At 34.6% G+C, this 26057-nt stretch overlaps 2 protein-coding genes across 3 annotated transcripts in view; one reads left to right on the forward strand and one right to left on the reverse strand.

Moving 5' to 3' along the window:
• Window positions 1-7257: 7257 nt before the first annotated feature.
• LOC140744766 (uncharacterized) lies at window positions 7258-16871 on the forward strand. The gene is made up of 6 exons (XM_073076419.1): window positions 7258-7427; window positions 12740-12897; window positions 14975-15109; window positions 15257-15464; window positions 15885-16029; window positions 16423-16871. Exons 1-6 carry the CDS (start codon window positions 7337-7339, stop codon window positions 16574-16576), a joined length of 891 nt encoding a protein of 296 aa, XP_072932520.1. The 5' UTR covers window positions 7258-7336; the 3' UTR covers window positions 16577-16871.
• Window positions 16872-21582: 4711 nt separating this feature from the next.
• LOC140744763 (uncharacterized) overlaps window positions 21583-26057 on the reverse strand; it is a 34287-nt gene continuing 29812 nt past the window's right edge. The window contains exons 2-6 of one of the 2 annotated variants that reach the window (XM_073076413.1): window positions 25788-25948; window positions 25148-25282; window positions 24430-24637; window positions 23562-23706; window positions 21583-22574 (exon numbers count right to left, since the gene is read on the reverse strand). In XM_073076413.1, coding sequence (XP_072932514.1) covers window positions 22418-22574; window positions 23562-23706; window positions 24430-24637; window positions 25148-25282; window positions 25788-25892 — 750 coding nt within the window. In that variant the 5' untranslated portion in view covers window positions 25893-25948 and the 3' untranslated portion in view covers window positions 21583-22417. The remainder of the gene's footprint in view (window positions 22575-23561; window positions 23707-24429; window positions 24638-25147; window positions 25283-25787; window positions 25949-26057) is intronic. The other variant, XM_073076412.1, reaches the window with a different exon arrangement.

A 26057-nucleotide genomic window follows, 5' to 3' on the forward strand; every position in this document is an offset into this window, starting at 1 on the left:
GTGACCTGGAGCTCGCTCCCATTTAACAAGTCCTCAAACAATTCTCTGCACTGCCCCCCTTCCTACACGCTACAACTGCCGCCAGCCAAGAAATATCTTGACCGACGCTCCTAAGAAACTCTCCTCAGATCTGGAGAGCCTTTTGGCCACCCAGATGGGCTAACCACTTTCTGTTAATAATCGTCCTCCCGACGATGATAGTCTTAGACTTGATCCGTTGACACTGCCTCTCGTTTCCAGAATGAGAGGTCGCTATCCGATGTCGGCTGTACGGTCCCCTAGGACGAAAGCTTGAAAGGAGGAGTTTAGTGGGTTGGCTTCCCTTAAGGATTGTCCTTTCAGGAGCCCCACACTCCCCAGGTACCGTCGTCGCGGCCTGGGCGTGTTAGGATGCATTATCCCGCCTCCCTTCGCAATGGGTAGCCCATTTTTCCACCTATTCATCTGGGAGTAAAAAAAAATGGGATTGATTATATATTTCCGTCTGTAATCACTTTTAGATGGTTTGCTTGTAGATATATATTTATTACGCATTCCACGTTCTCATGGATAAAAACGCCATTTGGTGCCAACATTAAGTACATTTGACATATCTAGGTACTATTTCAATTTCATTAAAGTTAGCTCTGCCTATATAACTTTTGAATTATTGTTATTCGAGTCCACCCACAATTCAACCTACGTGTGAAGTTAAACAATTATAACTTACTACTGTGTAGGTGTGTGATAAACTATGTAAAATTATTTATTATTATGTATGTTTTTTAACATTAACTTTTTTAACATATTTTTTTCTCGTTTGTTTTTGTCTCGAGGGGGAAACTTCAAAAGGTTCCCAGTGCCGTGACAGCGGCACGGGGTTATGTGGGACTTTTACCGCACTAAAACCCCCCCGGTGGCCGTCCTCGGCGCTGTGTAGAGGACTCCGGATTTCCAAAGGAACGCGACCGGAGTCCTCTCAGCGCACTGCCCCGTCGGGCTCCGCCCAGTTGAGATTGTATCACCACACAGTCGGGTGTATACCACGGAATGATACAACACATACCGCCGTCCTTCCCGGGGTCGCTAGCCGGGCGTTTTAAGCTCCCACTCTTGCCGCCCGTAACCCCGAAAGCCCCTTTTAGTAGCCTCTTATGACAGGCAGGGGATACCGACGGTTCCGGAATCAGAATAGGGCTACGGTATGATACCGTAGCCCTTTTCTGATTCCGGAACTACACAGCACAAACAGCTTGACAGATTTTAACATACGAGGTGTCATTGGATTTCCTTAAATTGTGGGTGTAACATAGATTAATTTATGCAGGTGTTTTTTTGTTTTCAAATAATTACAAGTTAATTTAAACGAATATAATTAGTTAAACGCTTTCTACACTCACAGCCCCTCACTAGGATTCCCTGTATCGTGGATGCCACGGACACACACAAAGACGAATACACAAATAGCAATACTTACAATACAGAGAAACATATGTAGAAGTAAATGGTTTCAGTAATAAAAATGATTTATCCCGAAGTTGTAAAAAATACTTGCCTTTGCGTATCTTTTACCTTTTTTGAAAATCTTAGGCGAGCGGTTAACAAGGAAGCTTGGCGTTCGCAATTTTAGTCACAAGAGAAAATGTACAGCATTTCACGGGATAATTGTTACGCTTTTTGCTCGAACAAAAAACAAAGCAATCTCCTGTTATAGACAATCACCGACCTTTTCCAAATTACACCAATCAACGGAATTAGTCGCGCCGAAACAACTCGATCCACTCCAATACCCAAGGCATGGTAGATAAACTATTTGCCGGATATTAAGAGCATTTAAAATGTAATGTGTCATAGGATTTTTCTGTCTTTATAAGCAATAATTTGATTACTAGTAATTATTATAAAAATAAACATCCGACTGCTTTAAATTATGCCTATGTTATTCCCACAATTGAAACGAATCCAACGACACCTCATATGTTAAAATTCGTCAAGCCGTTTAGACTGGAAGGAATGCCAAAGAATGAGACATATATAGATTCGTAAAACATTACCCTCCATAGACTGATAATAAATACAGAGTTATCAGTGTTGTAATTGCTACACGTAAAAAGAATTAAGATATATAATATAGGAGTGACTGACTAACATGCAATCCACCTGATGGTGAGAAGCTACTGCCACCCATGAACATCTGGAAACAACCTCAGATAGCATTAGATATTCCTACCTGAGTTTGGCCACAGATGCACCGCTACACCTGAGGACTAAGCTCGAATGCCTCTGAAAAGTACGTCTTCCTTACCATACCCTACAAACCAGAACACAGCAGCGCTTAACACTACTGTTATTCGGCAGAAATAGGTGTGGTGGTGGTGCCACCGGAGTCGAACCACAAACCACAAGTTCTACCACCTTCAAAATCTTCAATGTATCTCATAACTATATTGAAATTCTAACAACTATTTTGTCACACGATGAAACTAAGTAATATAACAGACAAGTATTAATTGACTGAAACTACTAATAACTATGTCCTTGTACTATTGAACTAGATACATTGTATAAGTCAGTACAAGTTATCATCCAATATGGTATTTAATGTAATTAACATCATTTTAAGTGTGTTATTACCACTTAAAGATATAAGTATGTTATACTTACTATTTAATGTTTGTTACCATTATTGATTTTAAATATAACTCTTACGTTACATGTTTCAATACCTAGACTGTAAGGCTAATATACTGTTAGCCATATTGTTCAAAATATTAATATATTTTTTAATATTACTATAAATAAAATTATGTAGTCAGCGAGCATGAAGTGAACATGACAGATAGTCATTTCCGCCCAGCCCTTCCAAAAGTACAATTTGGTGCATTTTCTACCTAAGAACTAACTAATACGTTGTGAACGAGTTTTTACCGTTAAAGTCGAATCATTTAAATACACATAATATATGAAAAAATATTTATTATCGTAAGTACAACAAATTAATTATATTTAATTAATAAAAAGAAATAATTTCAATATTAGAATAAAGAAACGAAACGAAATGAAAAGTTTTATACCTAATGCTAATTCAAGGAACCGTTTAGAATATTTCCCCGACTAAAAGGATTTACTTCACGAAAGTTCAGCTAAAACTGAAAACTTTGTCCTCAATAAAACTCACAAGATCCTTTAGGAAGCGTGTCTCAGATATTTTACGTTTATGGACACTTTTATTTGTTTGTACATAAAACAATAGGAATTTATTTCGTCATGTAGAGTTGGGTGCAAAACACTACTTAGGTAACAAAATGATATTATCCGGTGTAAGTTAGGGTTGATACATTTTAATATTTTTACAAAAGTTTTCGATGTTTTTTTTATAATATAGGAGTATCAGATAAGCTGGCAGTCGACCTGGTGGTAAGTGACTACTGCCACCTATGGACATCCGGATCAACCCCAGATTGGTTTAGATATTCCTATCTGAGGACGGCCACAGATGCGCCGCTAACCCTAAGGAATAAGCTGGAGCGCCTCGGATAAGTATGTCTCCCTTACCACAACTTTCAGACCAGAACACAGCAGCGCTTAACAGTGCTGTGAATGTGAAGTCTTCCAATACGCACTTGGTCAGCGCTATGGACTAAAGCGTAATCTTTCTCATTCTGAGAGGAGACCCGTGCCCAGCAGTGGGACAGTAATGGGTTGATGATGATGAATATTTTTACAACCTTCTATTAAACTTGTATTGTTAATTCATTTATGGGGGTCAAATCTTAACTAGATTTTAATCAGTTAACCCCATCGAATATAGTCATTGCCACCCCTAAGGACTACGTTTTAACGTCTTGGTATATGTCCACTTGCCACATGTTTCAAACGGATACACATCTGCGCTTAAAACTTATTTTCTGCCTATAAGGTAGTAGATTTGAACTCTGTAGTTGTAAATGGCTTCAATTAGACTAAATCACATTTCTAAGTCCAATAATACATAACACGCTGTAATACATATATAAGCTGCTTAGAGATCAGTAGGTACATTATAAGTCGCTATAATTCTACGCTCTCTACTCTAGATAAATAATTATAATGATTATTATCTTAGTAAAATAACAATTGGTGCAAATTGGTGTAAGTGTATAAATATAGACTATTAATATATATTTAGCAATTAGTGTATTTACACATGATAATTATTACGATTGAGTAATAATCACACTCTAAAGTAATCCAGTGTGTTGGAGGCTAGGCTCGCTTTAACCATTACAGTAAATAAATTAGGACCCATATTTTATTCGTTTTAAATTATTATAACTAAGGACAAAACAGCTCGCACTTTTTCCATTTTGTTTATCGACCGGTTTTATTTCTTTCCAAACTCCATCCAAATTGTATTAGTAGCTTTTATAAAAATCGCGGACATACAAGTTTACACCATAGCGGTCGAATATAGAACCTCCTTTATCGAAATCGGTGAAAAAAAAACGGAATATTTATTTATTTACTTATTTATTATTTATGCACACACAATACAGATACAAGAAAAAAGAACACATAAAGAAATACGATGTACGACGGCAGAAAGGTATTTATGATTATTGTTAAATTTTGACATCTGAGGGACCACTTGTTTTTAAAACCAGTCGTATATTTTAAAGATTAAAACTATTTTTAGAACAAAGTTGTGACAACCCTACAAAGGAGACGATTTATAGTGAAATAAAATGTTTAGCAGATCTCCGGAGAGTTTTCAAGAGATACCGCACGTATACTCGGTGTAGGGTTACTGCATGTTAGTTGTTTATATGGATAGTTCCTGGTAAATTGAATATGGTCTTAGTTAATACAGCACAGACGAAACATTGATTAAAATTACAAATTAGTTTTAAATCAGGTGCCAGTAGTGAATGTAAGGGTTTTTTTTAATTCGACAAAGTTCAATAAATGCTATTCTACTGACCGTGAATTTTACGTCAAGTGGTTCTTATGCTATGACCATAGATAAGTATAGATATCTCACCGCCTTGTAATTGAAGGAAGCCATTAAATGGCTGAAACGGATGACGTTTCTGTCAGCCATTTAATGGCTGTCATAGTGTAATTTGCGCGGAATAATGCCGACATGCGCAGTTAAGTGGTGCAAAAACACGAAATCGAGGAAAAAGTGCGGAGAAATATCGTTTCATACGTAAATGATCTTAAAACTACATTTTTTTAATATATTTCAAACACGAAAATAGATGACAGTGAGTCAGTAATCTTTACTGGTCTATGGCTACGACAGTAAAATATTTAAATAAATACATCCAATCTAAGTTATGGAATTACAATAATCAGAAATTTACCTTCTGCTTAATTTTGCGTTATTTTGTCCATGAAAGATTTTTATAAAAATATGTTTTTAAATATAATTTTACATTTAAATTAAAGATTATAGTACTCGTATCTTTATCTTTAGCTTTCGATTTTCCTTTTGTGCTTTGAAGGTGGTAGAACCCTTTGTGGTTCGACTCCGGCGGCACCACCGCCACAACTATTTCTACCTAATAACAACAGTGTCAAGCGCTGCTGTGTTCTGGTTTGAAGGGTATGGTAAGGGAGACATATTTTCCGAGGCGTTCCAGCTTAGTCCTCAGGAGTAGCGGCGCATCTGTGGCCGACCTCAGGTGGGAATATCTAATCCTATCTGGGGTTGATTACAGATGTCCATGGGCGGTAGTAGCCATTTACTATCAGGTGGACTGTATGCTCGTCTGCTATTTCTATATTATAAAAAAAAAACCTATAAAAATATTTTATTTTATTTCATTTTATTCAAGTTGGACAGTGTCCATTTTTCCAAATATTATGGTCACCCTCATCTGTGTAACCTTTTCAGAACTTCCAAGAAGTTTTCCTTTCTTTATCTGAAATTCTGAAATAACAGTTCTTTTGCTAGACTCCATTAATTTGGCTTCTAACTTGACAACGGTTTGTGTGTGTGTTTATGAAATGTAACTGTTATGTACAAGATGTTCTGTTTTCACATAATACTCTTTATTTTATGTAACGGTCGGTATGCGGAACTTTGAACTTGATTGTATGTTCCATTGTACGTCAGGAAAGAACAGTAAGTGGTTACGTAGTCGAAAACAAGTGCGACTATTAAAATATCGTGTTAATAGGACAAGGAACGAAACCCGACATGTGAGAAGGACTTAAATTATTATCTAAGACAGAACTCGAAAAAATTATTGGCCACTATTTTCCCATTTTCCATTTCGTTCGCAGCAAATTAAAAAAAATGACTTTAATTAAATAATTATAAAAAAAGATAATAATATGAAATGTAGCAAATAATATAAGTTATTAATATAATTCGCTAAGTACGAGTCGAACTCGCACATGGAGGCTTCCGTATTTCATTCATTCATTATTTTTTACTTATTTTTATTCATTTTATTATTTTAATACTTAGTTATATGATACAACAATAGATGTCGTTGGGGTGAAGATGAATGATACGTCAACAATACTTAGTTATATAACACAAAAATAGATGGCGTTGGGGTGATGATGAATAATACATAAACAACGTATAGTAAAATTAAAATAACTATATTAAAATATGTTTTATGTTTCTTATTTGTATTTATTATAATACCAGTTGTAGTAGTAAACGGATTGTAAAAATTTCAACCGACTTTTTAGTACGGTGTAAGAGTTAGATCGAAAAATGCCGAAAAATACCCGTTTGTTGTATGAAAACCCCCTTTAATATTCAACTTTATATTTTTTTGTATTTGTTGTTATAGCGGCCACCGTTATGCATCATCTGTTAAGATTTCATGTCTATTTATTACGGTTCCGGAGATATAGCCCTGTGACAGACGGACAGACAGCGAAGTCTTAGTAATAGGGTTCCGTTTTTACCCTTTGGGTACGGAACCCTAAAAGTCACTTAGTATGGGATATAAAAAAAATATTTTCCTTGTTATTTTTAATGCCTTTCCCCAATATACTCGTACAACTGCCAAATAATAACTGAAGACACAAATCCCAAAATTAAATTAAGTTTTAAATAATCTATTATTAATTTAATTTAATTGGTATGTAATCTTTAATTTACCAGACATAATATTTTATAACATTTTTTACACATAACAGTATAATAAACAGTACCAAACTTTTTAATGTTTACGTATTACATACTTACAAAGATTACACATAATGACGCAACGATTAAAACACAGAAAACAGTAGGAATCCTCGCTCTATATTTATATTCGGCTGACGTCAGTCTACGCAGTCGCAGTCGCCGCCGCCGGTAGGTTAGGAACACACGTGTCAAACTTTACAACAGTGCTGTTTTGTAAAAATGGTGAATCCGGTGAATTTAGAACAACTTAACCAGAGTGATTTGGAGAAGTTCCTCGCTTCGTTCGACCATGTATTCTCAGACTGTGATGGTAAGTTGCGTCATTGATTACAAACACGTTATCTATGTTGACCTTAGCAACGGCAGTTATTGATCTATATTGTTACATGTGTGAGCGAATTGTCGTTTTAAGTCGTGATAATCGTAATAATTTGTTACGTTTTTTATGTCGACAGCAATCGTTAACACCTATATTGTGATGGTTCCATTCATATTTATCATAATAAAACAATGATTATCTGATGACATAATAAAATAATATGTAATAGAAGTTAATACAGAAATATTTAACCAATTCAATTATTATTTTCTATACCTCCGAAGCAATGTGATAATAATCCTCTATGTCATGTGAGACTTCAGAACACAATATTATGCCTTGGAAATTTTAAGTATCACATTTTATACTTTAAATTACCTAATTTTGTACACAATTATTCTAAAATACGTACTTGTATCAAGTAATTTTATGCAAATTGACACCATTGCAGTGATAATTCATTTAATTTGTTAGAATTATTGTATTTAATATATACTTACTATGTAAATTTTCTGTTATTGTATTTATTATACTTCTTATAAATATAATTTAATTTTATGAGTCCTAACAATTTATATGCGAATACCTACCTACTCATATTTTCTCACTCTATAAAACTCATAAAATACAGTGTAATAAATCTTAGTACAATAAAATCTCATAACTGTGGTATAGGTAGAAGATACACTTATATCGATAGATATAGTTAAATTTCGTATTAAGTAAAACTCGGATAGATTGATTATTAATAACCGCCGTTAGAATTTAATTTTACAACCATGTACTTTAATCAAAGTAGATACTAGTATTGTAAGCATGACATAATTTGAGGAAACTTAATTATCAACTTGCTTCGTCATGATGATAATATTATGAGTAAGTACAATTAATTGGCATTGAGCAACTAATACATAGGTATAAAAATGCTGAATAATATGACATTTGCTGCTTAGTGGGCCAGGCTGGACCAATTGTCGTCCACCCATTACTGTCCCAGTGCAGCGCACGGCCTTTTCTTAGAATGAGAAGGATTAGGCCATAGTCCACCTCGCGGACAAGTGCATATATTAATCTACCACGTTGCTGCTAAAATAAGAGCTCCATTATATTGGACACATAGTCCCATACTTGCAATGGATGTGTTGGTGCCTGCTAATACGAGTACACTAAGCACATCCGCAAAAAACAGCCAATCGCAAATCATAATCCTAAATTCAACGTTCGGGTTTTGGCTGGCTGGGGTCAATGACCGCTGCGTGACGTGATAGTTATCCTTATCACCTTAGTATATTATTGAATATGAGACCTCAAGTTAATTGCGAATGTTGACCACGGGTTCTAAGCAAAATGGATCTCGGCCTCTCAATCAGTGGGTCCGAGGTTCAAACCTCACGTACCTCCGATTTTTTTTAATCATGTGCGTGTTAGAACTTATTTACCATAATTTGCTATAACGGTGAAAAAAATTGAAGAAGTTTCACTTCACTCCCACATCTGTGAGTTCAAATATGTATGTGTTAAGTCTACCATTTGCTCTTGACAAGCGCTGTGGAATATAGCCTAAAGCCATTCCATTCTGAGAGGAGACCCGTGTCCAGCAGTAGAACAGTAATGGCTTTCCGACGACTTAAATGAACAAATATCTGGGGGGCTAGCCAAGATGACATTTTACAATCGCTTGCGCTGTAGAAACTCTAAAATGTATGAAAATATCGATGATCACGTGGTCAAAATAGCGAAGTAGAAGTGTCTTAGAAGTAAGCGTTAACACATTTCACAGTTGAGCTACTCAGAGCACAGTAGTATAAACACATGCTTTATAGGTTTTTGATAACGTTTAACGATGTATGAGTACTAAAACTGAAATCGATAGCATTAAAACCTTCGATCAACAATTGATCGAAGCATTAAAATATGTGTTCCACTACGGCCTTGCTGAGGGTCATGTGACCAGGAATTGCTTGACGATGATGACTTAAAATGTCGTGGAGTTGGTAGAACCCTTTATTATTTGACTGCATATGCACCTATTTCTGCCTAATAACAGCAGCGTTAAACTCTGTATTCTTGTTTGAAGGGTATGGTAAGGGAGACGTACTTATCCAAGACGTTCCAATTTTATTCTCAAAGATAGCTAGAGCAACCCAACTGTGATCAATCTCTGGTAGGGCTCTTATTTTATGTCGGGTATGATTAACGGATGAACAGATGCATACTTCAAATTATAAAAAAGCGTGTTAAAAATAAAATTAAATACTTTTATAACAGTTTCACATTTAATACTACTGGCAACCCTACAAGTCAGTCATGTTCTTATCCCGTGCATAACATGCATAGACGCACTCGCATTGTTCTACCTTGTGATACCATTCCTGTTTCACATAACCCCTATTACCACAAGCATTAGGAGTATATTCGCGTAGCTGTTCCATGTTGAAATTGTCAAATGAAAATGGCGTTTTGACGTTACAGTTAAGGTTCGAATTTGTAAAAACGCGTGTTGCTAAGCGAACTCAGTTTTAAAACTGGTTATATGAAGTATGCTTAATACTTCGTGAAATCTGAAGTTACGGTAAATAAGGAAGCATTTGCAGCAAATGGTACTCTGTACTCTGTATTTTCATTCGTACTTCAAGGAATGTGTGATATGAGGCGTTTCAACTTAGTCATAATGGGTAGAAAAATAAATGCTGAATCTATTCTGACAATAGCCTAGTAAATATACATACTGTTATCTTACATGTTTTCAGGAATTTATAAAACGTTCCACTTACGCAAACAGTATATCAGTGATGAATGTCAGGTAACACCTAATTTGTTTTTGAAGTTGTTCCTTTCCTTGGTTGGCCACTCAACATCAGATGAGTTGCATGCTTTTTAACTGTATCCTTCTTGTCCGTCATGAAACTATGCCATGAAAAAACTGAATACAAAAAAAGTACAAAAGCACTCAGGCTCTGAATTGAAACCTCAATCATCTAATATTTGACTGGGGATCCTGACCGGGGATCGAACCTACTCCTCTACGTATCAGCCTGGTATCAATCAGCCGCGAATGAGTTTTCACCATAAACTCAATCGCGGAATAATTTTGATAGTTTCCTGACCTGGAATCGAACCTGTAACCCTATGCGTATCAGACATTTATAGTGACAACACAACCACGCGAGTCTCAATCCGTATCAAAATATAAGTTTTTGATACGGATAGCGTTATCTCTCGTATTTTATATCCGCATGATAAAATTTGTTGATATAATTTATCTGTTTATTTATGCAATAAAATAAATTAAATGTTGTGTCTGTGTTTACAATTTGAACGTTATCTCACTGTACCGATATTTTGGGAAAATTATCAAAAAGTAAAGTAAATATTGGTTTTGAAATGAGAGTAAACTTTCTAAAGGTATAGTGAGCGCTAAACTGCTATTCCGCTCTGAATATAGAAATGAGTCGCGTCACCATAGCAAATTGTAGGACTACATCTGCTCGCAACAACTTCAGAGCGGACTATCAGTTTGTCGTTGACTGCAGAAATATAACCAACTTGCCTATTTCGCTTATGCAGTGTTAAATGCTGCGGGATTCTGATTAAAGGATGTGGTAAGGCAGAGCCACACAAGGCGTCTCAACTTAGTCTTCTAAAGAAGCATAACCAGGCAAGTAGGTTCCAATTCTATTTGTTGTTGATATGTCCCTGGATGGCTGTGATCACTAAGCATCAGATTTTTTATATAATCCATCCACCCCAAGCCACCAAAAACCCCACCGGTGGCTACTTACCATCAGGTAGATCTTTTGAAATCAACCCTAAATAACTTTGGAGTCCTTTCTGAGGTCGTCCACTGATGCTTTGCTACCTCTAAAAGACTAAGTACCTCAAAAATCGAACCAAGGAAACTTCAAACTACTTCTTAAATTCCATATAAAAACAGTCCACAGCCATCACTTGGCTATGAGCCCTGCGAATAACAACCATTAAAGCCCGTAACTCGATATTCGATGGCTCATCAGTCACGAAGTAATTATCAGAGGGTGATTAATTGGTAACGAGAGTTGCCTACAACTTCCGTAATAAATTGCTGATATAATTTATTAATTGAGTAAATAAATGACTTATCGCGTCATTTGCGTTAATTGAAATGGTATCATTGCAGTTAAACTTCGGTGTTATAACCGACACTCCTATTTCTGTCTTTTAATCGTATCATATTAGTCTCTTGGTATGTTTAGGCCTCTTACATTAGGGTCCAGTACTCTTACCATGAGTTTTCAAAACATCCCACAATTTTAAGTTACATTTACTCAATTAATTATTCCGTTCCGTAAGTGCTCAAGTGACGATGAACTTTTTGTCTACCTCACATGTCCCCAAAAGAGACAAAATATAAAGCGCCATTTTGTCAATTTCGACATTTAATGTTACGTTACTGACACTATAGTTCTGAAACAATCCGCTAGGGGCGTTGATTGTGTATTGTATGGGCAAATATGAAAAAACAAACACCAAAACAGTCATATTTGTCAAAACGTAAAAACTCATGGTAAGGGTACAGAGTTCACATACCGGGCGCGCAACTCTTGTTTTTGAAAATTTTACGCGTGTTGCAAATTAAATATCATATACTTAAACGTTGAAGGAAACCACCATTAGGAAGCTTTCATGTCTAAAAGTTTTATAAAGAAGTTTATTCACACAGAATAGTATGTCAACTCTTTACCAGCGTAGCCCAAATACTTCTCGATCTGAGAGGAAATCTAGGAGTAGTGAAAAAACAAAAGGTTGCTGATGATGCTGACTTAGTCCAGGGCAAATGGGGTGAATTCAATGATTTCTTTATAGAAGTAGCAAACAATAATGTATTCTAGATAGGTTTCCATAATACAATAAATACAGATAAGAACAATAAAACACATTTTATATAGTTACTAGCTAACCCGGGAACCTTATTACTTAGGGGTATGAAAATAGATAGTAGCGGATTCTCAGAGCTACTGTATATGCATATAAAATTTGGTAAAAATCGGTAAAGCCGTTTCGGAGGAGTACGGTAACTAACATTGTGACACACGAATTTTATATATAAGATTTTAATTTGTGTACGTATCATTCATCATCACCCCAACTCTACCTATGATGAATGATGATAGATACTTGTCAGAAATTTGTGATAGGTAGCTTATGTATCGGTAGTTATTTAGGCTTAACTTGATGGCATTGTTGTTTTATAAAACTAAGTATTGTTGAAAATAATAACATGAATAAAAATACGTAAAAATTTAAATCAATTTTATTGTTCCTAGGTGTAATCTGGGCGAAGACGCCCATCCCAGGGTCAGGAGACTTCATCGAGCTGATGAAGCGACTCGGGAAGACGGTGCATTTCGTCTCAAATAACAGTATTAGGACACAGAAGAATTACGAAGATCTGTTTAAAGCGGCAGGCATTGAGTCTGGTTATGTAAGGTTTTTTTTTATATTAAATCTGCTTTCACTAAATGCATCAGAAGTTAAACTTCGCATTACGTCAATGTATTATCCAATTCAGCTTGTTTGTATTAAAATGGTAAATTTATTTAAAACAAAATAATGACGAAATATCAATTTCTTGGCTAATCTCTTCCAAAAATCTTCAAAGATGGTATAATCCTTTGTAATAAGACTTCGTTGCTAAGCTATTAGATAAGTTGCCCAGGGATGTTTTAAAAAATACATTAAATATGTTTACGATTGGACTTTGCATTATTTATAAAAACCGTGAAATGCCAAATGAGAAGTGTTACTTATGTAAATGTTATAATTAGAATTATTATATTATATTGATACGCCCGAATGAATGTAATACCTTATCATCATAGTATTCAATTAACTGTAGTTAGACTTCGTTGGAACTCTTTAATAGGAAATTACTGACACGTGATTTGTTTAAATAATATTCATTATCATCTGATTTACTTACACATTCAAAATTCAGCTCAATGGGTTACCAGGAAGTAAGTCAAACTTAAATAATACCGAGGTATCCACACTAACATACATACATAAATACGACTAAATAATAATCAGCTTTTAAAATACGTAACATAATTTGACAACTCAAATTTACATCATTTATAGAAACTGTGAAATAATACCAATCCAATAATATCGTGAGAAGTGTAACTACTGTAAATGTAACAATGAGAATTATTATGTATCGATACGCCCGGATAAATTTAATACTGAATTATCATAGCGTTTAATTAACCGGGTTGCAATACGAGATAATACGTGTGATAACATTTATTTTCATAAGTCGAATGACACGCGACCCGATATGCGAATTGCGAATCAGGTTACGACACTATTATAATAATTGGAATTTTATTATTTTATCTAACGTCTATAGATAATTATAACTATAAATGACGCCGATGGCAATAAACGAGTTTTCGAAACTACTACATACAAGTAATTTTTTTTTCAGTGATATTGTATATGTGGGATTAAATAATACTTGAGATTTTATTAAAATCCACTATATTTGTAGTTGTTCTATAAAGGTTTCATATCAGCGTAAGTTTCGAAATATATTTTATTTCTGAGATTACCGTTCCGTTCTTCATTTACACTTCTAGTTTTACATTGTGATAGTATCTACTATCTTCAAAATAAATAATTTGAAGATGAAGATTTATAATGCAAGATATATTATCATTTGCCATCCTGTAGAAGTTTTTTAAGGTGGTAGAACCCTTTGTGGTTGGTCTCCGGCGGCACCACCGCCACACATATTTCTACCTAATAACAGCAGTGTTAAGCGCTCCTGTGTTCCGGTTTGAAGGGTGTGGTAAGGGAGACAGACATTTCCGAGGCGTTCCAGCTTAGTCCTCAGGGGTAGCGCATCTGTGGCCGACCTTAGGTAGGAATATCTAAACCTATCTGGGGTTGATTACAGATGTCCATGGGCGGCAGTAGCCACTTACCATCAGGTGGACTGCATGTTCGTCTGCTACTCCTATATTATAAAAAAGGCAACTATGTTCCCTCATAACCCTTCGCGGTAATTAAAAAAATATTTTAATTAAAAATGAGACTGATTGAAGTTATCCAATCACAGTTCTTTTATTTATTATTATCCTTAGTATTATTATAAAAGGTAGTATTTATCAGCTGCATTGTTGTTACTGATTGCCAATTTTACGAAAGTATTGTTCTGTTGTATGAAATAATTTGACCCTGTTTTATATTTCATACCTAAATGATAGCTGGATGTATTGCTGCAATTTGGGCTATATTAAAAATAATTAACTTCTTTGTTCCTATTCATATTGTTGTTGATAAATATATTTTCTAGCTATTTAGAATACTTTTTATACTCATTTACGTGTTCATTCATTTTTCAGTGTTCTACTTGAACCCTGTACTTGTACTCTTTAGCAGTAATTTATTTCCTACATCATTTAAATACACAAGGGTAAAAAAAAAATAGTTCTCCGAGTCAATCATAATAATAACAGTGTAAATTAATCTCCAAAATAATATTGTCTTTGTTGCAGGAAAATCTCACAGTTCCATCTCAGGCTATTGCAGAATTCCTAAAATCAGAAAATTTTGACAAATCAGTATATTGTGTAACATGTCCTGAAACAATTGAAGTATTGAAAGCTAGTGGATTCAAGTGCAAAGATGGTGTAAGTATTTTGTAAAAAAATATTTAAATTACAAATATAAGAAGAAGGTAGAAGGTTCATCAATTTTAAAGTCTGTATAGACATTAAAATATATTATTATACATAACCACAATACATTATAAATTTCTTAATATTAAACCTCTTTAGCCTGATTTGGGAGCAGAGTTCTATGCTGAATACCAACAGTACTTGGAAGACGATGAAGAAATAGGCGCAGTAGTATTCGACAGCGATTTCAAAGTTAACATTCCGAAGATGTACAAAGCCATTACATACCTGGAGCGGCCAGAGGTGATCTTCATTAATGGTGCCAGTGATAAATATATTCCTCTGAAACCAGGATCATTGTCACTAGGTAAGGAACTTCCTGATTTTCTTCTTACGTTCCAAAATATCAACAGGAGTAGTGGATAGGTTGCAACATTTTTATGACTCCAAAAATCATAAACTGTATAAACTGAGGATTTTTTGGTAGTTCTGATCATTATAATATCATCATTCGTCATAATACTCGCCAAAAAAATTTTTTCTTCATTATACAGTTACTAAATACCTATTGTACTATTATTTTGAAAGAAGAGTAGTACTTAAAATACTTATTTAAATCTAACACTTAAGGTCAGAAACTCATCTGTAGCTGACTCCTAAGGTTTCTACCTAATTTTTTCTAATTCGAGGTTGACAACAGATGACCATAGTTATCTTATCGTCAGATGGATTTCACGATCGTACGCTAATTTCAAGAACATACAGGATAATCCCTTTATTTAAACAGGTACGGGAATATTCAGTGAACTAGTAGCAAGTGAGTCGAAGCGAGAGCCAGTGCAATTAGGAAAGCCGGGGAAGATGTTTGGGGAGTTTGCGATGAAGCGCGCTGGTGTGACAGATCCCAGCAGAGTTTTGTTTATTGGTGATATGTAAGTGACAAATTTCTTTTTCGGTTTTACATACATTTTTGAATATCTTGAAGCAACTGAATAGAAACAGTAGAACTAGAAGAGAATTTGGACTACCTAGAAATCCGTTGGTCAGCATCATTGTAATGAAGTAAACTACAGACAGTTATCGGATGTAATTAGATAATAATAAATCGAGCCATGGCTTTAAAATAAGCACTTCTGTTTATTACTTTAAAGACAAGTGAAATTATTTTTACGACTCTTCTATTTTAAGATTTAATATATTAACGGAAAGTGGTCATCTGCTACTAGTTATAATATTTTTATTGTGACACATCGGCGGTCTTTTTGATATTGAAATGTTCAAGCGCCACTTACCTACTGTTAGTTTAAAAAATATCCCTTTTACAGGATTGATCAAGACGTTGGCCTAGGAAAAGCTTGTGGCTTCCAAACTCTATTGGTGCTGACCAACATTCCTGAAGACGAGATGATGGCGCATCCAACAACAAAGCCTGATTACTACGCAAAGTCCCTCGGAAGTTTAGTGCCTTTACTTAGTTAGGTACGATACTTAAATATGTACTTAACGTTGTAATGGAAATTGCTTTATTTATGTAATTAGTAGGAAGTGTCACAGTAGTTAGCACTATACTAAGGTATCTGGTAGTAAAACTACTATCCTGTTTTGAATTACAGTACAATCAATAAGTATTATTTACTTTCTTATCAGTAAATTAATAAACAATAATACGTATTTTATATGATTCCTCACGACACGCCTTTGGTTTATGACCACGTGTTACAATAAACTAATGGTGTGACGTCATCAATCAATATGTTCCTACTATGTAATAATATTTACACATTATGTAACATTTATTTTATCACAGACTGCTCTCATAAACGGAACTAAGGTATTTAGTACTAAAAAAATGTTTTGTAAAGTAAATTCTCATTTTTTCCCATTCCTTGGAATTAAACTTTATTTTACTTTTATACGTCAAAATATTGGCATTACGGATAAGTTTTATTCTGATAAATCCAAAATGTAAAATTTAAGCTGGATTTAACCAGAAATGACTGGAATGCATTTTATCTTATACTTAATTTTAAATCCTTAAATATAAATGGATGTGTGAATAATCACTTTAAATTATATTTATTTTTATTACCACACTTTTATTACTTTGAGTATTTTAGTACATTATATCATTTATTGTGAACATATAATGTTATATAGTTATATTATTGTATACTTAATTATGTGTATGTAAAATCTTAACGAAGTTGTTCTTATACTTAATTATTATTCCATTGATATTGAATATCTTAGTCAATTAATAAAATTGAATGATGAAAAAATCTTAATTGTTTTTTTTTTATACTTTATAAATTTTTCTGCATAATTAAACGTGAATCGAGATTATTGCGAAATTCTATCCTTTCATTTTTGTGAAAGATCGAAACAATTCTTTACGTATATAAAAATAATTCATCTTGTATTAGAAGAAATATAACTTCTTAGATACTCCTATGAAAACTGGAAAACTCGAATAAAATTAATTTGTATGAATTTATCTGTACATATAAATAAAATTGGAGTGTCTGTTTTTAATATTGAAATAACCGCTTTTTACTACATGCATATAATGCATATATGCATACGATACATACACCAAAATATTTTTTTTACAATTTTTGTCTGTCTGTTTATTCTGGCTAATCTCTAAATTAGCTAGACCGATTTTGACGGGATTTTTATTGACAGGTAGCTGATGCAATAAGGAGTAACTTAGGCTACTTATATTTTAGATCTAGCTGTGCCCCTGTTTCTTTTCAACGCGGGTGAAACCGCGGGGCACAGCTATTAATAAAAGTTATTAATAAAATTGTTACGTTGAAAAGAAACGCAAGTTATATAATGCTTAATTATGTAAATAATAAAAAAAGTAATATTTATTGTAAGAGACACAAGATACTCGTATTATATTCTGTTACCTACTCGTACATTATGGATTATCTTCAGTATGACATGTGCAAACCGATCAAAATTTATTGAACCTGTCGTATTCACTTGCATTTCACTTGCATGACACAGTGTAGTGTTAGTGAATTAGTGATAAGTGAACATTATAGAACACAAGAACAATGTGTCTACTCCCTTATGTGTTAAAACAAAGAAGTGCAGTGTCAGAGGACGCCACCTTCATTATATGATTATTTAGCAGTTTAAGTTAGCGTAGAATTACTAATTAGTCATAAATTAGACTAGATCGTAATTAATATAAAGTACCTATTAGTCACTTGGTACTTTATACATTATACAAAGAAAAAAAAAAAAACTTGCATTTCAAAATTCCGCGGATACTTTATTTTGACTAGGTATACTCTCTTATGCACCTAGAGAAGTAAAACTTCTTTAAAAGCCTGTAAGACTAAAAGCGTATAGTAGATGGGTACATTGCGTCGCGTGTACCTGTCGTCATATTTGTTATCGTAAAACCTAGGTGTTCGCTCGAGGATAGCCACTCGTTACTAAAGTGCATGACGTCATAAGTTACTTTGCTAGAAACATTTATGACAATATATTGAATGCTTTTTCCAGTAATTTCAACGAAATAATCACATAACGGTGGCTTATTATTATGAAAATAAGAAAAAATCCTACATTGAAAATAGTTATATACAGTTTCACTCGCATTTAAAACCAGTCTTCATAACTTGATCCATTCTTCTACAATACCTCTTGCCCAAAACTCCCAACTGAAAAAGTTCTAATATCCATTTTGATCACTACATGACGATTATCACTACTAAAGAGACATCACTACTAAAGAGAGGTCAATCTGGATCTCCAGAGGCTGAAGTTCCAGATTTTTATTCTTTTCAGGATTAGCATACAATTGTAAATAATGTAATAATGTACATATAACAAGATTACAAATAGACTTAATGTATCCTTATAAAAACATTGCAAGCTTTTAAGGAAAATTCGCCTCTTAATGAAACCTTGTGACATAGCTGTCACAAGGTAATAGCATTACATACATAGCACGAACACGTACGATAATATTCGTTATCGTAAAAGTTAGGTGCTCACTTGGGGATTGCTACTCGATGTGAAAGCACATTGGTGTGTGCGCTGCAGCAGTTTCATGTAGGTACTCATTTTTACAAGCTATTCAACTTACAATGTTTGTAAGTATTACGCTGTATACTATAGCGTAACGTCATTGTGTGTTTCCACTATAGTTTCGTGTCGCTGGTCGTTGGCCCCTCTACATCTTACGACACTCACGACTTGGTACCATGGACATACGCTAAGATGAATATATATATTGTCTCGAACTCTTCTTTGATGACTATTTGCGCAACAACATTTTTGAAGATGGTAGAACCCTTTGTGGTTCGACTCCGGCAGCACCACCACCACAACTATATCTGCTGAATAACAGCAGTGTCTGGCGCTGCTGTGTTCCGTTTTTAAGGGTGTGGTAAGGGTGACATACTTTTCCGAGGCGTTCCAGCTTAGTCCTCAAGGGTAGCGGCGCATCTATGGCCGACCTCAGGTAGGAATATCTAATCCTATTTGGGGTTGATTACAGATGTCCATGGGCGGCAGTAGCCACTTACCATCAGGTGGACTTCATGCTCGTCTGCTACTCCTATATTATAAAAAAAAACATGAAACGGATATTTAATCGCCATCGCCATATCTATTTTTGCCTAATGCCGACATAATATTTCGAGGTATTCCAGCTTAGTCCTCAGGAGTAGCGGCGCATCTGTGGTCGACCACGTGTAAGAATATAAACTTATATGGATTTATTACAGATATTTATGGGTAGCAGTAGCTACTTACCATTAGACTGCATTCTCGTTTATTATTCTTGTATTAGGTACAAAAATATGACAAAGCCGTATTCTTGGGCCCAGAAAAATCCACATGTATCTTACAATATTACAACACTATCAGAATTTTCGATATGACTTTTTTGTAGAACAGGATCTTATTTGATTTTTAACAGTGTAAAAAGAGCGATAATAATTGCACGTACGTCCTTAACAAATTCAACACCGGGATCGAGTTCTGTGATCCGATAACGTAACCCAATTTACGTGCCGTGTCCCTTAATAAATCTATGACACAATTTTAGAACGATGGCCTCTGCAGTGATGAAATTGTATTAAACGGGCTATATCGGACGAATTTAGTTTTTTAACCTTTTTAATGTTATTAGTTTTTTAATTCCATTTTATAAATAGTTTATAAAAAGTAAATTACTAGGTCTAACGTGCTTAAAAACTTATATATTGTAATCCTATCTAAGCGGAATATGTTATTAGCTATGCGGCATAGGTGACGTTTCAGGTAAGAGATTTTCTGCTTCATAACGCGTGATAAATACGAGAGCGAAGACGGAAGATCTACGACATCTGACACTCTGGTTAGCCACTAAACAGAATAAACTTCCATCATTCGTGAAATTGCAAGGTGAACTATTCTTAGTTTCATCCCAGTTGGCACCATGTTTTGTTTACGTTGTAATGTTGTAGTTACTGGCCCTAGCGGCCTTCACAGCTTTTCCGCGTTCGACTAATATTTCAGATGGAAGATTTTGGTGGAAACAGGTGAAAACATTAGATTTTTTTGGTATAAACGCATCTTACTTTACTTTCCCGAAATCACTGATGATACTACTAAGGTTTTAACAGAAATGTCTCATGTGTGACTATTTTGTGTAATCCTACAACCTAGAACATAGCAACGTTTCAAACTACTTTTTAAGAGAAAAAGACATGGCGGTGGTGTCTCCGGAATCAAACCACAATGGGTTTTATCAACTTCTCCACAAGAGCGAATCCGATACTCAGTATCGGTGACAACGGTAACGCGCATTTCGACGTTTCCGCTTGTGGAAAGTCTTTGGCAAGATTTATTGAAGGACGAAATATAAATGTCACGCTACCTGGAATCAATTTTATCCCTTCGAATCCTTGATCCGGGATTGTATTAGAAATTGTAGATCACTTTTTGGTTTCTTAAACATTGCCAAGTAAATCTTAAATATTGTGGTTGACATTTCTAAAGACTAGGTTGGAACGCCTTGGATAAGTTTGTTCGCTTATACCCTTATAAATAGTACACAGTGGCGTTTAACACTGTTGTAATAAAGCTAAAATAGGTGTAGCGGTGTAGTCTCCGGAGTCGAAGCACAAAGGGTCTGGCACAAAACTTTAACTCCTTTAATTCTAGAATTCTCGTACCTAAAATTGGGAACAGCACTGAAAGAATATTCCTCATCCCAACCATGAACGAAAACTTTCACAAGTAATCAAGTTCATGAAGTTGAACAGAAAACAATTCCTTTTACCGTCTTAAAGAAAATGATATCGTAAAAGTAAAGTAAACATTATCTTTTATTATCATTGTTAGCTTCGCATTAATTACTTGAGATATCAAATAAGATGGTTAATTAAATTCGTAAAGATAATACTGTAGAAAATAGTCAAATAAAACTTGATATTTGTTTAATACCGTTTATTTTGAATTTACTACTTAAAACTAAAGTGTAATATGCTTTTGTACATTTTATTTCTATTATCACAAATATATATTGCTGTATATAAAAATATAATCTTGAAAATGATTACAGTCAAAATATAAAGTAGCTATTTTAAGCTTCGATATCGATAAGTTTTCACAATTTTCAACCATCTTAGTAAAGCACTTTTTAAATCTAATTATACAGGCTTATAAGAAATATATTATACAGACATATAATATCACGTATTTTGTAAGGAATTTTCTTGTTTGAAATTATTATATTTGAACAGGAGACAAAACAATGGTTAGTAAAAATAGACTATGTAATGTTAATAATACGTTAAACGCAACATATTTTAAATAATACAGCTCTTTACGAAAAGAGTTTTTTTTTACTATTGACATGAATACAATAACACAAACATGTAACAAAAATATGGAATTATTGATAATACTCAGTTACGTAAAAACAGTATTACGTAGTATATTTTCTATTTTAATAGACATTATACAAAAATCTCGTATATTTTAAATATACAGTCAACAAATATTTCCTTAATTTATACATTTGTATAATTTATCAGGGAATGCAATTATTGAACTTTACAATTGTGTATATATAGTTGTATATTTACGTACTTGTCGTTTTTATTCAGTACTATACAGTGATTTTTAAATTATACTTATACAGCAGAATCAAGCAGTATCAGCAGTTTATCAAGTACCTACTTCATTGATACATTAGTTGTGCTTTAGTGCAATTGAACAGGGAATGCGATTATTATTGAACTACTAGATATTTTTGGTACAATACATTTTTGGTTTAGTTATACAGTGCTTTATTTATTACCTACTTTACTGACTAAGTAATGGTACTAAGCTTTCAAGAGATTGCGCGTAATACTCAGGTTTTGTAGTTGGATGCGCCATCATCTTCTCCTTAGAAACGTTGGTGAGTACTAAGAGCGTATGAAACCCGCAAGCTCTGCCTAACCCGATGTCTTGCTCGATCCTATAAAGCAAAATTGAAATGAGAAGGTAAAAAAATGGAAATTCTCTGCTGCGGTTATCGTAGACAAAAAGATAAATATATAGGGTTAGTTGTGGGGAACTAACCCTTTCCCCATCAACACACAACAGCGTAAAGGAGGGAGTGCACTCCTGCTTTCCTTGAATTATAGATAGAGACTCAGGCCCAGCAGTGAAACAAAACGGGCTGCAGTCATTCGTCTTCTTCAACATCCAAGCAGAGAAATTATAACACTATTCTAGGCTAGGACCTAAAAAATACGACACTGTACCGTCAAGGTTTTTTGTACGGAAAAGCTCAACTTTTTCTACACTCAAATGCAATAAAATTCACTTCTTGCGACCTTGATTCCTATTATTAGTAATTACATTACTGGTTTAATCGTGAGAATTAATTTTATGGAACATTATTTAATTAGGAATTAGTTATGCAGGTATTACCTAATTATTGACCATGAGTTACGATTGTTCAATGTTGTTACTATTTCAAGCATTTAAATAGTAGTCTAACTAAATCGAGTTCAATAATAACAATTAACTTATTATTAAAGTAATAAGGTACATGGAACAAAATAATTATAATTAATTTATAGATTAATAAAAACAGAAACCCGACTGCGTAAGAATATAGCCAATGTCACTCTCACAATTAAGGCGAATCAAACCACACATCATTTGTAAAAATCCGTCAGGCTGTTTGTCCTGCAGGATGACAAAAAACACGCAGCAAGATGACAAGAGACATACATTCATATGCTTAAAAAATATTACTCCCGACAGTCAGGTAAAAACAAATGACTGCAAAAGTCCCTAAATACGTACCGTAGTAAAAGTTACTTCTATAACAAGTCAAGAAGTGAATAAGAAAGTATTCTCATAGGAACACCCTTTATGATTCACTTGTTGACAAGTCAGCAAGTTGTCAGCAAGTGCGTATAAGATATCAAAGAAACTATGCATAAACACTCACGTATCACCGATAAAGAGCACCCTGCTGACATTTGTAACACCGGCTCGCTTCATTGCGAAGTCTCCAAACATCTTGCCTGGTTTTCCCAACCCTAAGGGTTGTCGTTTAGCCTCTGATGCCACTATCTCCGTAAATACACCAATACCTACAAAAGTAAACGTAGGATTATCTGAACCTACACTGAAATGTCTGATTTCACTATGAATCATGAAATTGTAACCAGGACCTTTTATAATTTATTAATCACTTAGTCAGTAATATAATTTATTTACAATTCAAAATTCCTTTTAATAATGTACATATATTGATGGAGTCTCAACACTCAAAACATCCCGCTTATAACCCTCTAAATGTAAAAACGACATACAACAGTGCCTTTAATATTATTTATCCAAGCATCAGTACCAAAATTAAAAAATGCGAGTTTGTTTGAAAGAATTAAGCCCATTAATTATTTGGTTTTCGTATCTAAATTACCTCATTAAAATGTTTAACAACACTTACTAAGCTACCCCTTACTTTGTCGTCTACAAAAACTATAAATGTTTTCGTCGTATATTTGTATCTTAGTATGAGATTTTACATTAGAACATCTTATTTGTGACTTGACCACAAATAATGGAACAATATAATATAAGAGTAGCACACGAGCATACAGTCCATCTGATGGTCAGTGGCTACTGCCTCCCATGGACATCTGCAATCAACCGCAGATAGGATTAGATATTCCTACCTGAGGTGGGCCACAGATGCGCCACTACCCCTGAGGTCTAAGCTAGAAAGTATGTCTCCCTTACCACACCCTTCAAACCAGAACACAGCAGCGCTTAAAACTGCTCTTATGAGGCAGCGATAGGTGTGTACTTACTAAATATCATCGACCCTGGCTTCAGAGACACAGTTTTGTCACTGGCTCCATTAATGAATAGGACATCTGGCCGTTTCAGGTACGTAATGGCTTTGTACATCTTAGGCATGTTGACCCTGAAGTCACAGTCGAACACCACTGCACCTATTTCCTCGTCATCATCGAGGTAATGCACATATTCTGTGTATGAGTCTGCGCCCACGTCCGGCTGAAATCATTTCTGAGTTGAAATGCCATAAGTAGATATATGTTACCATACCCTTCGAAACAAAATCTTACCTAAACGTATGTAGTTAATAGCTATGTCAATGAATTCACAAAGATGTCTCAACATTATTATCAAAAAGTTTTATATTAGTGGAACGTTCGGTAATTTACATTGAAACACCAAAAGGATTTATTCCATGAGTCCTGACTCCAAGATGGTTGTGTTCAGCAATAAGACCCCGTATATTTTGTGCAATATATAGAATATAAAACACGCAACCTTTTTCTTACTCTTACCAATCAGAAATAAGACAATACCACAAGGAAGATCCTAATAATAATATCTACTATTGAGAATCTCGGTCATTAAGACGGGTGCAGACCATTGTTAACTAGATGGCCCGAATGCCTCTCGTTAGATCCTCATAAATTTTAGAACATTCATCAGGGTTCATATTCCCGTCATTTTCATGCATTATTAATGCAACATTAATTACTTTGCAATACTAACCCCATACTTGCACTTAAATCCATTTGCTTGCAACACTTTTATTGTTTCAGGACAAGATACGCAGTAGACAGTCTTGTTGGAATTTTTCGATTTAAGGAACTCTGCGATTGCTACTGACGGAACTGAAAGATTTTCCTGTAACAAAGGTTAGGATTTTTTTATAATATATGAATGGAAGCAGACGAGCATGCAGTCCACCTGATGGTTAATGGGTTTCTTCCACCTATAAACATCTGCAATGAAACTTAGGTAAGATTAGATTCCTACCGGGTGACGGGCGTGCGGTGGACAAGCTGCTGTAATAAATATATGTACGCTACTTCGGCGCCGTCATTAATTATCGGTATCGGCTCGGTGACGGTTGCAGTGGACAAACAGCGTAACACTGCTGTAGATATAAATAGGTGAGGCAGTGGTGCCGCCGAGTTCGAACCACAAAGGGTTCTACCACCTTCAAATAATGCTCCTATATTCCGATATTTCTAATCTTAGTCGTAGAAAAAATGTTCAGTAATACTGGAAAATAATACTTATATAAAAAGTTGTAGTCAATTGTAAAGGTATAAACGATTATTATATTAATGAGGTACTTTTGGTCTCCTACTTTTTTGAGTCTATTAAAATTCTTCAAAATACTCACGTAACCAGCTTCTATATCTGTTTCCCTGAACAGATCTTCGTAGTTTTGCCGTGTACGAATACTGTTATTGGAGACAAAGTTCACGGTCTTCCCGAGCCGCCTCATCAACTTGATAAAGTCTCCTGATCCTGGGAGTGGAGTGGTTTCTGTCCAAAGAACGCCTGGGAAGGAGGAAGTTAAAATAGTAGCTGATTTTGGTTCTCTCGTCTGAGGTTCAAATCCTAAGCATGCAGCTCTGATTTTTCAAAGTTATGTGCGTATTATAAATTC

The sequence above is a fragment of the Epargyreus clarus genome, unplaced genomic scaffold (genome assembly GCF_041222505.1).
Source record: "Epargyreus clarus isolate Ecla_fem2 unplaced genomic scaffold, WU_Ecla_fem_2.2 ptg000009l, whole genome shotgun sequence".
NCBI classification, from domain to species: domain Eukaryota; kingdom Metazoa; phylum Arthropoda; class Insecta; order Lepidoptera; family Hesperiidae; genus Epargyreus; species Epargyreus clarus.